Source organism: Crinia signifera, chromosome 4 (assembly GCF_055691185.1).
Source record: "Crinia signifera chromosome 4, ASM5569118v1, whole genome shotgun sequence".
Classification (NCBI taxonomy): domain Eukaryota; kingdom Metazoa; phylum Chordata; class Amphibia; order Anura; family Myobatrachidae; genus Crinia; species Crinia signifera.
Window position 1 is genome coordinate 113,855,322 of NC_139220.1, and position 15,555 is coordinate 113,870,876.

General features: G+C 40.7%; 1 protein-coding gene across 1 annotated transcript in view; it reads right to left on the reverse strand.

Moving 5' to 3' along the window:
• Positions 1 to 15,555, reverse strand: part of NT5DC3 (5'-nucleotidase domain containing 3) — a 57,811-nt gene that overhangs the window by 20,578 nt on the left and 21,678 nt on the right. Inside the window, exons 5-10 of the mRNA XM_083182264.1 lie at positions 8,918 to 9,008; positions 8,389 to 8,526; positions 6,578 to 6,638; positions 3,539 to 3,641; positions 784 to 885; positions 25 to 106 (exon numbers count right to left, since the gene is read on the reverse strand). Coding sequence (XP_083038390.1) covers positions 25 to 106; positions 784 to 885; positions 3,539 to 3,641; positions 6,578 to 6,638; positions 8,389 to 8,526; positions 8,918 to 9,008 — 577 coding nt within the window. The remainder of the gene's footprint in view (positions 1 to 24; positions 107 to 783; positions 886 to 3,538; positions 3,642 to 6,577; positions 6,639 to 8,388; positions 8,527 to 8,917; positions 9,009 to 15,555) is intronic.

Consider the following 15,555-nt stretch of genomic DNA (forward strand, 5'->3'; position numbering starts at 1 on the left):
CAGGCAACAAATTACAAAACTGACCTGCTTGTAAGTTGTGCCTTTTTCAAGTTGATGAATTTTATCCCATAGTAACACCCCTCGATCTGTAACCTTACGGAATGGTCTGAAGAATTTGCAAAAGAAAAAAAGTTTCTTAACATAAGAGGACTTCTGGTTATTTCATGGTCTGTCAAAATCAACACGTGTGCATTTGTCTGTGCATTTGTTGAGAACTGTAAGCTCCAATGATGGACGGATTTGAGCGATTAAATATTTTGTGTAAAGCACAGCAGAATAATAATACTATAACACATGATTGATTTATTGAATTCTCACACGCAGCCTTTTAAAGTGATAATTTTTCCACAAATTATTAAATAAAATTAGACAAAAATTCATCCACCACTACTAGATTTTGAAAAATAAGATTAAAATAATCCTAAATATAAAGAAATATCGTCAATGTAAAAAAAATTATGCAACTCAGATTAGAAGTGCTGTGTCAAATAATAATAACAACAACAACAACAACAAAAATACAGTAAAAAGGTGCAGAGCAGTAAAATCTACCTAAGGCAGCAGTGATAAAAGATTGCAAATCTCTAAAATAAATAAAAAAACACAGAAAAAATGAAAAGTAAAATTATATTGCGGGTGTTTGGAACGTTATATACATGGTTTAACTGCTGCCAGAAAATCAGGCTAAGCTTTTCAAGTTGTCAGAATTTTAAAATGAGAGTAGTGAAGTTGGGCCTAAATTCCTAGAATTGTATTTGCGTAAACGTAATCAATGATAATTACCTCCTTTTGTCATTGAAGAAATTTGGTTTGTCAGCTTGGACAATAACAACATCAAAAAGATCCCTCCAGTCTTTTCCCACAATGAAGTTCATTCCTTTGTTTCTGAATGGAAATGATGCAATATTTAAAATGACTAGTCTTACGGATGGTTAATGTATAGCAGAAATTGTACAGTCATTGGAAACAGTTTCTTGCAAGAGATGATGTATAAATGTTTTTTACATGGGGAAAATGTAACACAAAGTGTAATTAAAACGTCCTATCCATTTTTGGACCGCACCTCAGACCCGAGTAATGGTCTGGCTACGGAGTTGTTGACCAACCTAGCAATCTGACAGGAGTTATGAGAAGGATTAAACTCTGTCTCTCCCTCTGTATAATGGATGACCCGGGATTAATGTGAAATCCTGGGTCCGTCCTGGCTGAGCAGCGTGACGCAGTAGTGACGTTTACAGCACAGGATGGGGTAGATTTACAGAAGGTCGATTTTAATGGCTACAAAACAATGTTGTGTTTGAGGGGTTAAAACAACATTAACTATCACTTAAAAAAAAAAAAATCAGTATCAAAATCTTCTGTTAGTAAATGTGTGTTTTAGCCCCTGAAATGCAACATCAATTTAAAGCACTGTATTGAGCTATATTGCAGAGTGGGAGGCAAAGTCGTCATGCTACATGAGGGACAGAGATACATAACATTGCACATCACCTTCACAATTGGTTTTATAGTATTTTATACTTTCAGAACAAAACATAACTTTAGTTTAAAAGCCATTACCTCCTCACTAATAATTAGCAGCCTAATACTATTTAGTTACACATACTTTATATAGTGTACTTGGGTGAAAACAGTGCATCATAGCCAATCAAAACAAAATTAAATTAGGCCAATGAAGTGACTTCGGGTGCATACACACACAGGCAGCCAACCTTCAATATGTAATAATCACAAAGAAAAAGAGAGCGCTGCTGTCACAATTATATTTAATATATATAAATTGATTTATTAATACCACATTAAAAAATATTACTTTATGATAGAATAAACTTACATTTTTCATTGACGCTGAAAAAAGTGGGACATTACATTCAGTTGCATCAAAATAACAAGATAAAAGAAACAATGTTCTAATTGGTGCACTTTCCTTTTAAACAAGCTGCAAATGCCACTTAAAACACACAGTTCTTACCAATTGGGGACCACACATTGGGCAGTATTCAATACTCAGGATTCACCATTTTTTACGCCGAATAGGGCTGTTTCCACTCCTTGCAGTGAACCTTTTTCAACTGCCGGCCAGTTCTCCATTTCATGCTCACTGCAATTCGCTGTTGTAATTTAATGGAATTTTCACTTATATTCGGCGTGAGTGTATTCATTGCATCTTGAATCCCAAAGCTATACCCTCTCCTACCCTAAAGGAGCTGTGTGCTCTCTATCAACTGAGTGAGACAGGATAAAAGTCTATATAGCAATGGAGGCTTTATGAACTCTAAGGGCAGTATTCAATGCTTCCGATTCACAGTTTGTTTGTTTTTTCGGCGAGTCGGGCTGTTTTCACTCCTTGCGGTTAATGTTTTTCAGTGAAAATGTGATTCACCCTATTCAATGTTCACTGTTCGCCGAAAGCGAACAGTGAATGCCGGCCAGTTCTCCGTTTCATGCTCGCTGCAATTCGCTGGTGTATTTTAATGGGGTTTTCACTGGAATTCGCCGAGTGTATTCAATGCTAGGATGGGGAACTGCTTTCAGCATGATTTTCGCCATGATTCACCGTGTTGCATTTGACATCTTTTTAAAGGTGAACTGGAATGTGATCTTTTAAAATAAAGGTTTGTTTTTTTTGTGTAAAAAAAAAAAAATCAGTAATTTTATTCTTAGAAGGAGCATGCTATTTTTATTAATGTGCTTGCAGCACATGAATATATATTTAATTACAGTGCAGCAGCTCCCTGCCAGAGTCCCCTGCCTGCTCTCCCGGGGGGGGGCAGCTTCTGCTGCCTGTGTCCCCGGGAGCCCTCCTTTCCCCTCCCTCCCTCCCCCACACACACACACACACACACACACACATTTCGACGCAGGCAGGGAGGCTTCTATATCACTGCCTACCGCCGTCAGGGGCAGCGAGCCCCTGAGGCGTTGAATAGGGTGAGAGGGAGGGATGGCAGCGAATGCTCCAGCCCTCCGGAAACCTGCAAATGTGCAGCGAATCTTAAACATTGCAATATTTGTCATTCAATACCTGCCTAAGTGTGGTCCCCAATTGGTGAGAACTGTGTGATTTAAGTATCATTGCAGCTTGCTTAAAAGGAAAGTGCACAAATTAGAACATTGTTTCTTTTAACTTGTTATTTGTTGCAACTAAAATTAATGTCCCACTTGTTTCACCGGCAATTAGAAATTGAAGTTTACTCTATCATAAAGTAATATTTTTTAATGTGGTATTAATAAATATATAAATTAAAATGTATATATCTTAAATATAATTGTGACAACTGCGCTCGCTTTTTCTTTGTGATTATTTGTGTTATTCTTTGAGTGATACAGAGTCTCTATTGGGAGCAGCAAATGTCAAAAATAGCTAAGTAATTTTAAATTTAAATTTAGAATTTAGGTTATTTGTGCGCCTGATTTTCCTGTCTGTGGTTGCGGCCTGTGTCCAAATATATCACACGTGTGCCACAACACATACGGGGTAATTGATCTCAACCTTCAATACGTATACTGAATATGGAACTACGTGACTGGTACTCACACAAAGCTACTGGGGCTGTTTGTAATGAGAAACATCTTTTTGCCATGATGTGCCAACTTTGCCAATACAGCTCGTGTTTTCTCTCCATAGCGGATGTATCTTTCTAAAGAGAAAATAAAGTGTAAACGCTATTGGCACAGATACAACATGCAAACTCACAGGACATTATGAACAAATAGATTTCTATGTTCAGTGTATAATATAAATCTGTACTATACTATTTATAATATAACAATATGGTTACAATGTGGAGTTAAATATACACCTCAAGGCAGGGCACATCTTGCATGTATACTGTGTATGCTTTGGAATAGAGCATATCCAAGTACAGCAGTATGTATTCTGACAGCACCTGAAGTGGAGTAAATGGGCTGCAGCAGAGGTTTCTGATACATGCAAACTTGAATAATGGGAAAGCCAACACAGCTGCATGCTACATAGAGTTGTATGTAAGTGTAAATATGCCTGTTCCCAGCATATCATTTATACCAAGCATAGAACACACGTCTGTGCAATACCGATCAGGAGAGAACTAGTAGCAAAAACATATTTTTCTCATACTGTGCAATTAAAATATGCATACAACTCCTTATGTATAGAATTTGTTTTCATGCACCTAATGCAGGAGCACATGGTGATTTCCATCCAAAACAACATAAGGCCCACCGTATGCAGATTTGTGAGGCTACCATAAGATTGGCATGTGGTATGGAGAGCTCATATGGGAATATCTACTGTTCTATTCACTAAAGATATATAAACACATGGGGCTATATATACGACACTAGATTAACTACGTAGCAGATTCTGCTAGCGGATGGTTCTCTGTGCATTTGACTCCAAAATATAACAATAAACACAAAATGCTACTAGTTTTGCATTTAATATTATAGTTGTATTAAGGGGGCTATTCTAAGTTTGCACAAGGAGAGATGTGTGCGCATAGTTGTAGTGTGGGTGGGGGGGGGGTGAAGGGCAGCGGCGAGGAGACGCACCCAGCGTTTCATGGGTGTTCCCATGAAAACGCTGGGCATTTCCATGGAAGTTAGGCAGTGACGCGGCTGCGGGGGAGGCCAGCTGACATCACCGGATGTCAGCTGCTCGCCCTGTTCCTTACAGGGAACATGAAAAAATGAGAGTGCCTTAGTTTTGCATGTACATTCCAAATCATTCAATGGTCGGCAACCATCGATTGGTCCCCGCACCCAAGGCTACGAGGGGGGGGGGGGGGGAATGACCCCCTAAAGTTCAGGGTCAAAGGTACCAAAAAATTGTCAGTCTATAGTAAATCTGGCCAATGGAGAGCTATATATATATATATATATAAAAAATACGGCCTATCCAGTCCAAAGGAGAAAGGCTACAGAAGACAAACATGAAGGCACGCAGGAACATTTGTTACTTGCATTAAAATGCTTTTTAAAGGAAGAGGAAGAGAGAAAATGAAAACATATACAGTGAACACAGAAGCTAACAATATAGGTATATATATATATATATATATATATATATATATATATATATATATATATATATATATATATATATATATTACTGTACATATAATTAAAGACTGGAAGCACTTTCTGTAATTGTACATTTTAAGTTAATATCAGTACCAATTCTGGGCCGACACTATTTTATACACAGAATAAAATTAATTTGGTTATTGAATCAGTTTTAGAGGGTTGAATAAAAATATATAAAGAACTATACACACATTGTAATATGGTGGTGGTGATACAGCAGGTCTGTGTCAGCTGTGCTGGCAGGGATCAGGTTGCCTCACACAACACAGCTACAATGGCCTACTGTACATTCCAGATGTAATAACACTGACAGATCCCAATCCCATGACACCACGTCTGCCAATAAGAATACTAGTCTTGGCTCCGTACGATAAACAAGGTCATGCCTGTGACACAGAACAACAATAACTTCTTTATTATTGTGGCTACAGGGAACTATACATCAAATGCTAATCTGGAATACACAACTCATGCTGACCCTCCTCATGAAACATCTGTTATAAGGTTTGTTCTTTTAGGAATTCACAATTACCAAATAAACTTGTAATAGCTGGACTGCACCTAACAACTAGCCATTATAGAAAGCCTATGTTGGATGCTATGGGCAACATCCCATCTTCAATAGAACTCCCATCTTAGTAAATATACCCCATCAGGTCCATATGAGAATGTCAACATGCTTAGTGGCGACAGCAACCACAACAACATTCATCATGTCTACACAGATGATCTGTCGACATTATCAACTGTCGACAAACCATCCCTAGTGGCCTAGATGTGTATTACCTTCTCACACCGGCTGCAGCATATACTTTGGGTCTAGTAGAAGAGCAGTCCAGTGCAGGAGAATAAGGAGCCGGTCCTATACCTAACCCCACTCCCCCACAGCCTATACCTATCAGATCCTGCAGTGTCTAACTATAATAGTCTGCATTCTGAGAACATAGGAGTTGTGGTTTCAAGGAAAGGACCAAAGTTTGGCGCACAAAGGAGATTTTGGTCCTATTCCTTAGACCACATCCCGTACGTTTACAATTGTATTCTACTCCAGACACCCACCCCAATGCACGCTACTGTTCATACCTCATTATTTTGGGAATTATCAATTATATATTGATAGTACTTGACTCCTACTTTTTTAGTGTGGAACCAAGTTGCTCTTTAAGCCATTCTGAGATCAACATTTCACATAACGACACCACAGATGACGGCAGTGCGAATTTGTTGACATTCTGAGAATAGCAGAGTTAAAATTTATGCATGTGGACCAGCAACTCTAATGCATGAGTGAGTATAGTAAAGATTAGAAGACCTCTTTATCTACTACCATGACAGCGGCTCCATTACCCAGTTTGAACTACATCAACTTTGACACACAGTTTGGATCCGACAAATGGAATATTTGGTAACATGGTATTTTCTACATGTAAAGTATTCCATATGCAATGCTTCCATCATAAACAGGGGAAGTAAACCCATGGCTGATTTAGCCAGCTGGAACTCGACTTACCAATGTCTGCTTCCACAGCTCTGTACATAAGTCCTTTTACATGGACATCTCTAATCGAATCCTAGACAATAATAAAATAGGTGTACCAGTAAGTTATAAAAAATACAGCTACATCAGTAACAAACCACACACATGGTTATCGAGAAACAAATGTACACAATTATGCTGCTTTCCCACTGCAGACCCGTTTTAAGTACTGGTATTTTTAAACGGTATTTAAAACGGTATTAGCATTCCCACTGCAGCAGATTACTGTTTTAAATACCGTTTAAGTGCTATTCCCATCGCAGTGAACCGTTTAAAAAAAAGAGTGCCCGTCTTTCATACCCCCTCCCCTGGTACCTTTCCTGGACCCCCCCTTCCTCCCCTGGTACCTGCCCTGCACCCCCCCCCTCCCCTGGCACTTACCTGCGTGGGGGATCCGGGCAGCGGGGTCCGGCATCATGGCATGGGCACAGCACTTCAGGTCCCTCCCTGTGGCTGGTGATGGATGCAGGGCAGTGGGGAGGCAGCGGGGTGGGGTCCATTTGAGATCCGGGCATTCCCTGGGGCTGATGGTAACTAGTAGTTCCCACTATGCGCATGTGTATTGAGTGCCGTGCATATAAATGAGCCGCTCATTACATGTGTGCATATGTAATGAGCGGCTCATTTATATGCACGGCACTCAATACACATGCGCATAGTGGGAACTACTAGTTACCATCAGCCCCAGGGACTGCCCGGATCCCAAATGGACCCCACCCCGCTGCCCTGAATCCATCACCAGCCACAGGGAGGGACCTGAAGTGCTGTGCCCATGCCATGATGCCGGACCCCGCTGGCCGGATCCCCCACGCAGGTAAGTACCAGGGGAGGGAGGGGGGTGCGGTGCAGGTACCCTTCCAGGAAAGGTACCAGGGGAGGGGGAATTAGTGTGGGATTTTTAAATACCGTTTAAGAGGCATTCCCACTGCCTTAAAAACGGTATTTAAACGTGTAGGACTTTTAAAACGGGTTAAAATACCGGTTAACTTTAACCGGTATTTCAACTCTGGCGCTTTCCCACTGCAGCCTTAAACGGTAAATTGTGGGGAAAAAACGGCAATATACCGTTTAAGAGCTGCAGTGGGAAAGGGGCATGGACTGCATCCTGCTGAGGTGTACAAAACAATCATATATAATACAAACGTTTTATTTATAAACTCCTGTAAATAATATCTGTATAAATAGTAAGGCATCACCTTCATAGTCATAAGGAGTTGCATTCCCTATACTTCAAATAAATATGGTATTTAGAAGTAAATCAAAAGTCCTGTGACCAGTACAATAGCACACAGTCTATACCAGGCATGTCCAAACTGTGGCCCTCCAGCTGTTGTGAAACTACACATCCCAGCATGCCTTGCCATAGTTTTAGTATTCCCTAATAGCAAAACTGTAGCAAGGCATGATGAGACTTGTAGTTTCTCAACAGCTGGAGGGCCATAGTTTGGACATGTCTGGTCTATGGTCTTTCGTTTTCCCATGTAACTCTACAGTAATTTCTCTAGTATCCTTATAATTTAGAGAATAAATGATGCCATATACTATGGCAGTAGAAAATACGCTCACCATAGTTAGTCGAAGACAAAGTGACATGGTTCAGCTGAGCAGTGTATGGCATTGCCCCTATTCCACAGCTCAGTTGATTTCATTTTCCAAATGTATCCTGAATGTAAACCTGTAACTTATAACTATACAGATCAACGGCCCTTGTATCCATGCCAGTATACCACCCATTACATTATATACTCAAAATACCCATTAGTTATTACATTATATATACATACCTTAACATCTTTATATAGATGCACAGGTTCATAATCAATGTTGTTTTTGAGGAAATATTCATTTACACAGGACAGCAACGTCATCTCTGGCAATGAGAATATATCCATGAACTGCTTCAAGGTGTTCCCTTCTGAGCTCTGCACAGTTACAGAGAAAACAGTTCAGTAAATGCGGGTGCCAAGAAATAAAAGGAATATTGTTTCATTATGTAATTTAATCAGTAGAGATATGTTATGAAATAGTTATGACACTCATATGAGTGTAGATTATAGTATGGTCAGTGTGCCTGTAGTGCAAGCTGTGCATGAAACACCCATGCATATGTATAGGCAAGTATAAGTTTAGTATTAGCATGAGCACGTAGGAAAAGAAGTAAACAATTCATAAGGTTTAACAAATGAAATAACCAGTTCAAGTAAACCCAAAACAATACAGAGTATCTAGGACATAAGCAAAATACATCTAAATATAAGAGGACAATATAGATCTATAGTACACAGAGGGATCAACAGTTAATTCTAGTGTTACCTTTCCATAGAAGTCGCTCATCTGCTCCAGTGGTACATGGGAACCATGATACATATCAATAACCTCTGCATCTGACACAACGTCAAGTCCTCTGGAAGAAAAATTTTCATTATTGGATGTAGTCAATGTTATCCGACTAACAGAAAGGTTTTTTTTTTACTTCTGTAAGTTAAAAAGGTCCCTTGACACCGGCATCTGAACAATTCTCCTGCATCCATATGGCACCAAGAGAGCGGTTAATACAGGTGCCACTTGTTTCTTGAGAATGTAGAACCTTTTTGCAAGACATTCAAATCTGGCAGATATATATTGACATACATCAATAGATAGGATCAAGGACATGCCAGTATTTAACTGGAACACGTTCACAATATATATAAAATAATAAATGAAATAAAAAACATAAGAATTGGTGGATGCTGAACTTGCTAAACTTATACCTGTTATAAACCTTACAAATGTAGAAATATATGCGGTACTTGTGTACTTTCACGGCTCCCATCGCATGCCATATGTAGTGGCATGCGATTTTTGCCGTTTTTAAGCATTTTTTTAAATAGCATGCAATCGCATCGCATGCGATTTGATCGCAACAGAAAAGCATCCAAATGCATTGAAATTAGTATCAAACATGTGCAATGGCCCCCAAATGTCATTTTTCAGGCTGTACCACCCCCACTATCAACGCGAACCCGAAGCGTGGCGAGCTGCGGCGGTACGCGTCCTACAACTTTTTCATACCCCCACTATCCACGTCGGCGTGGAGTTGAGAATAAAAAGTGCGGGGAGTGCAGCGAGCCCGAAGCGTGGGGAGTGCAGCGAGCCCCGTGAGGGGACCCGGACACCTGTGAAGCCCGCGAGGGGACGCGTATGCCTGTGAAAGTATCCGTGTCCGCTCGCCACGATTCGGGCTCGCTGTGCTCGCCACACTTTCTATTCTCAACTCCACGCCGACGTGGATAGTGGGGGTATGAAAAGGTCGTAGGACGCGTACCGCCGACGCTCGCCACGCTTCGGGTTCGCGTTGATAGTGGGGGTGGTACAGCCTGAAAAATGACATTTGGGGGCCATTGAACATGTTTGATACTAATTTCAATGCGTTTGTTAAAAATCGCATGCGATGCGATCACATGCAATTTTTTACTATGCAATGGACATCGTGGGAGCCGTGATTGTACACAAGTACCATATATGCATTACACATCTGCAGTCTGCACCCAACACATATGAGCAATTCAATTTGGCATGATGTCTGCAATGTGCTGTTCCAAACCGGCACATCGGGGGTTAGCAAAAATCACAAATTTTTGGAAAGGTGTCCACATACACTGCGGCTTCGGTCACTTCAAACAACCCCTCTCAGCGCACCAGGTCTTCGGCAACTCGGCCACAAGGAGTCTACCTCCCTAAAAATATGCTTCTTATTTGATAAATAAAATGACTAGATTACACTGATCAATTTCATGTACAACATTTGTAAAGGTGCCCACACACGCACCGATCCCGGCGGTGCGATGCTATACAATGGGGTGCGCGCTCCCGCGGCACCTCATCGCACAGTACAAAAAGTATGTGCTGAACATACTTTTTGTACTAGCTTTATCTAGCATAGCATCGCATGCACATCGTATGCACAAGGCATACGATGCGATGCTATGTGTGCTAGTTAAGCCCACAACGCACGCCGGGATCGGTGCGTGTGTGGGCACCTTATGTCTATGTTGGAAGAAGCATGAATCTATATACCTGGTGCTACAATGCAGCAGCCGCTGCTTTTTCTCACGTCAAGTGCCGTTGTACGTAATCTGCAACTTTGTATGTGTTTAAAACCTTTGCAGTTACAGTTGCAGGCCAGCACGTCCAGTACAGTTTGAGTGGTGTTTTGCTGCACATGCAATATGGATAAAATGCAACATTTTAAGAAAAAGACTACGCTGCACTGTTCACAGCAGCTCAGTCATGCTGGAAGTCTTGCACCATACGGGAGTTTAGATGCTAGGTGTATGAGCACACCATTGTAGAAAGCAAATCTTAGATGATACCAACCAAATGACAGCACATCTGCAAATGGCAGTAATAAATGGTTGTGTACATGGCCTCCGCCCTTTATAATTAAAAAAATAAAGAAGTAAGAAGGAGAACATGTAGTAATCAAAACATTAATGCAATCTTTAGGCGAAAACCCCCTTTTAGCACTATCAGAAACAGTCATTTCCAGTCTGAGAAACTCCGGGGATTCCCAGGACATACCGCCCAAGCCTACAATGTTCATTCAGCTGCCAAGGAAAATAAACATATGGGAGAAGCTTTAAAAACTAAAAAGACTTGCTTTCATTTTATAATGCCCGCACATGCATATGTGTAAATGCCTTTTTTACTCGGTCGCCTGAGTTTTGCTTTGTGCTTGCCAGCAGCTTGTGCAGCCCAAACAGTTCCCTAGGTTGCATATAGTCATTGACTCGCTGGGAACTACATTTGTTGCCCACCCCCAAACCTTATTTTCAGCAATTTCTATGAGCTTTCCATAAACACTTGCACCAATCAGGCTGGGAGCAGATGGATAATAACATTATCACCACCAATCCAGTATGCAAGCACAATGTTTCACACATGTTTTATAACTATATTATGGCTCCCGAATGCGGTAAACGACTGTTTTGCTTCTCAATTAGCCAGCGCAATTAAGTATTTCTATGCTGGAGTAAATTAAATCAATGGTGGGGAAAGCGATTTAACTGTGGTACATTACTGAAAGGTCAAAAAGATAAAAACTGTTACATAGCAAAAAAATGATATGAACCTGGCACTTATCCACCAAAGAAGAAAATTAAGCCTGGATATTGATAAATACCTGCATTAAAAAGGAGCTTAACATAAATTATTTAGTCCTTGCTCAGTTGGACCTTAGATACTCTAGGGTTATTTTTTGTCAGAATCCAATCATCCTACCAAGTTTTGATATTATGGGAGAAAATAGAGCAACTATGCCAGCATGTGGCATTCCAGCTACAAGTGCCAGCATGCCCTGGCAGTTTTGCTATTATGGAATGCAAAAACTGTAGCAGGGCATGCTGGAATGTGTAGTTTCACAACAGCTGGAGAGCCACATGATGGCCAGGGCTGACCTTCAGTAAACCCAAGCAAGTACAGGGAAAAAAAAACATCCACAGTTAGGGCCTTTGTAGGAATCACACCCAAGATCTTAGTAGTAAGCGTCAGCAATGCCAACCACTACACAAACTGTATTGCCAAATCAAAAACATAGACATGGGGGTTGATAGGAACCACTGATTTCCAAACAATCCACTTCCCCTCTTCCTACTTTCACCTTTTTCAGTAATTTCCCCCTACTACTTTTTATAAGCAGACAAGGATTAGAATTGAAGTCCAGGAATAGGACTGTAACTGCAAGGACACCTTAACAAGCCTTAACCCTATGAGTGGCAACATCAATGAGTGGCAACATCAAATATCCACTAAAAATGCCAGCGTAGCTCATATTTGTTATATAAATTCAAATAAAAAATGGGTAAAAAAGATTATATTTCCTCTTTAAAGGGTAAATATTACAGGTCATTATGAGGAATAAACATGTTTGCTTGCCAATTTTTACTCCAATTTTGACAAATTCACTTGGCATCATGCATCTGCACATCTAAAATCTGTATGCCAGTCAATGGTAAATGTGATTGGCAAACCAGACTTCAATCAGCATATCTCCAGTAACATTGTATTATGCAGCAGTGGACAGAAGCGTTGGCTGTCAATGCGTACTATAGATTTATAAACAGGCAGCCCTGTTATTTGGTGCTAAACATCATGTAAAGTTTGCTAAAACACCATTATAAGGGGTGGCTTATACAAACACCATTATAATGGGTGGCTTTGTTTAACTTTTTTGCTGTTTGTCAAATGAGCCCCATGATGTTTTGGCTGGGCAGGTCAGTTTAAAAGATGGGTACACATTATGCAATTTTTTAAAACCATATGCACTATAACGATATCATCAATATTGTGAATGGATGTTTTGTCAAAACATTAATTCGCAGCCTATGGGGCAACACCCACATCATTCGATGGTCGCGACCATCGAATGATTTGGAAGGTGCATGCATATCCAAGTGACTTTCAGGTCCCTTCGATTTTCGTGCACATTCAACAGGAACTGGGTGGGCAGCCGACATCCAGTGATACTCGCCCCCACGTCACCGTGCAATTTGCATGGAAATGGCCACTCGGCGCATGCACATTTCAAAAACATCACGCTCGCTTGCGAATTCGCATGTGATTTAGAATAACCCACATTGTGTAATGTGTATCCAGCTAAAAAGAGAGTTACAATGCTTGCTTTCTGGTAGAGGTATTTGTAAATAAACTGCCAATTATATCCGGTATTACTCTAGATATACTCTTTTTTCCAGGTTGGCCTCAATAACATGGAACACAGAACAACATTGTTTAGTACCTGCAGCAAGCATTCACTGAAGTGATTTACTGGTTAATGGATTATAGAATTGTACAAGTACATGGATCAGAAACAGTTTCAGATTATGAGATTATACGCATTGAGTAAGTCTTAATTACAAAATGGAAGTGAACGTGCGGATGCCACAAACTGCCAATTAAGTTTATTTTTATATTGTTGTTTCGCAATCCTATTAACTCATCTTTGGCATGAAATCTATCATGGAAATTATAGATTGTCATCAGGTGTAGCTTGCTATACAAGTGCTTTTGTAGCTTCTACATTTCTGAAAAAGTCTACGAGTTCAGGCGACATGTTGAAATTATATATATATATATATATATATATATATATATATATATATATATATATATATATATTAGGGCGGAGTGAAAAAACTGAAATTGAGAAATTCAAAATCGGCTAGTGTGGGAAAGTTGTCACTTGACCTGAATAAGAAACGTGCAAAAGCATTTTGATCTGAGTCAACATCTTCTGTTCTGGCAAGAGGCCTAAAGTTTCACTTTTTAGGTGAAAATAACGAAAACTATGAAGATGCTCCGATCTAGTTAAAATTATGTCAGGATGTCTTAGAGTGGTTCATTAATATACTTTAGCTTAGAAAAGGGGGTACGAGATTGTCCTAGTGCAAAGTGACTGACTTTGGCGGGAGAAAAAATCACTGATAATTGACCTATTTTCATGGTCACAATTGTGAATATTGTGTGTTTTCTCCTGAACGTGTTTATAATAGAAGAAGCACAAATACTCTAAATGGAATTTCGGTCATACTGTGTGAAATATAACACTGCATAATAGCCCTTAATCAGACCTGATCGCAGTACAAATTTGTTCTCAAAATGGGCAAAACAAATGCTGCATTGCAGGTGGGGCAGATGTAACGTGCTGAGAGAGTTAAATTTGGGTGGGGTGTGTTGAAACTGAAATCTAAATTGCAGTGTAAAAATAATGCAGCAGGTATTTACCCTGCACAGAAACAAAATAACTCAACACAAATCTAAAGGTGGCCATACATCTACAGATCGATTGTCAGATCTGGCTGGTTGGAACAAATACCTGGTAATATCTGAATGACAGTTTTTGGCAGTTTTCCAGCATTTCAAAGCAAAGTGCTCTCATCCATTACCAGTATTTTGTTCCAAACAGACAGATCGGACAATAAATCTGTAGATGTATGGCCACATTAACTCCCTCTGCACATGTTACATCTGCCCCATCTGCAGCTGCATTACAGCATATAATTATGCCAAAGATAAGCCAATATATTAACAGTTAAATACATTAAAGTGCATTATGCTGTAATAATTATTGCTGATCAATCCTGCCTAGCAGGGCTGTCTTTTTGTATGGGCTTAATGGGCACTTGCCCAGGGGCCCCAGGCGTATAAGGGCTCTATGTTGATAGCTGAGGATCCCCTTTTTCCAGGGATACCAGAATTTTGAAAATCGGCCCTGGGGAACTGCAGATATCCAACTTCAAAGCAGCAGTCCACATCCGACCTGTTAATTACAATTTCCAGTCATATTTCTCAAGTTCTCTCTGACACTAGCGGCTTGTCTCTATCATGCCCAGAACCAGAGATATCAGCCTTCAAGCAGCCGGTCCCTGCTCCAGCTCCAAACGTCTGGTGTAGTTTTATATTTTTGTCAATGGATTGCTCTGGCTCCTGATCGCTGATACCCAAGTTCCCAGCACCTCCTGAAAGTTGGGACTCTAGGTTTTTAGGTACTCTTTACTTAGAAGGGCGCCCGTCGTGGGGATCGCGGGCATCGCGTCCAGTACATTAACGGCCGCGACGCGACCGACGCGATGCCCGCGATTTCCCATAGGGTTCAATGTTAAATTTTTTTTTGATCGCGATTTTGCCTTCAATGCTTCAATGGACGCGATTTGGCCATAGGAAACAATGTTAAATGGGCCACAGAGGCCAAATAGACACCCTTACCACTTAAATGTCCCCCACAATTTGTAACGCCACCCCACGATCCACGCGAACCCGAAGCGTGGCGAGCGCAGCGGTACGCGTCCTCCGACCTTTTCATACCCCCACTATCCACGTCGGCGTGGAGTCGAGAATAAATTAGTGTGGCGAGCGCAGCGAGCCACCGCGCCCGAAGCGTGGCGAGCGCAGCGAGCCCCGCGAGGGGACGC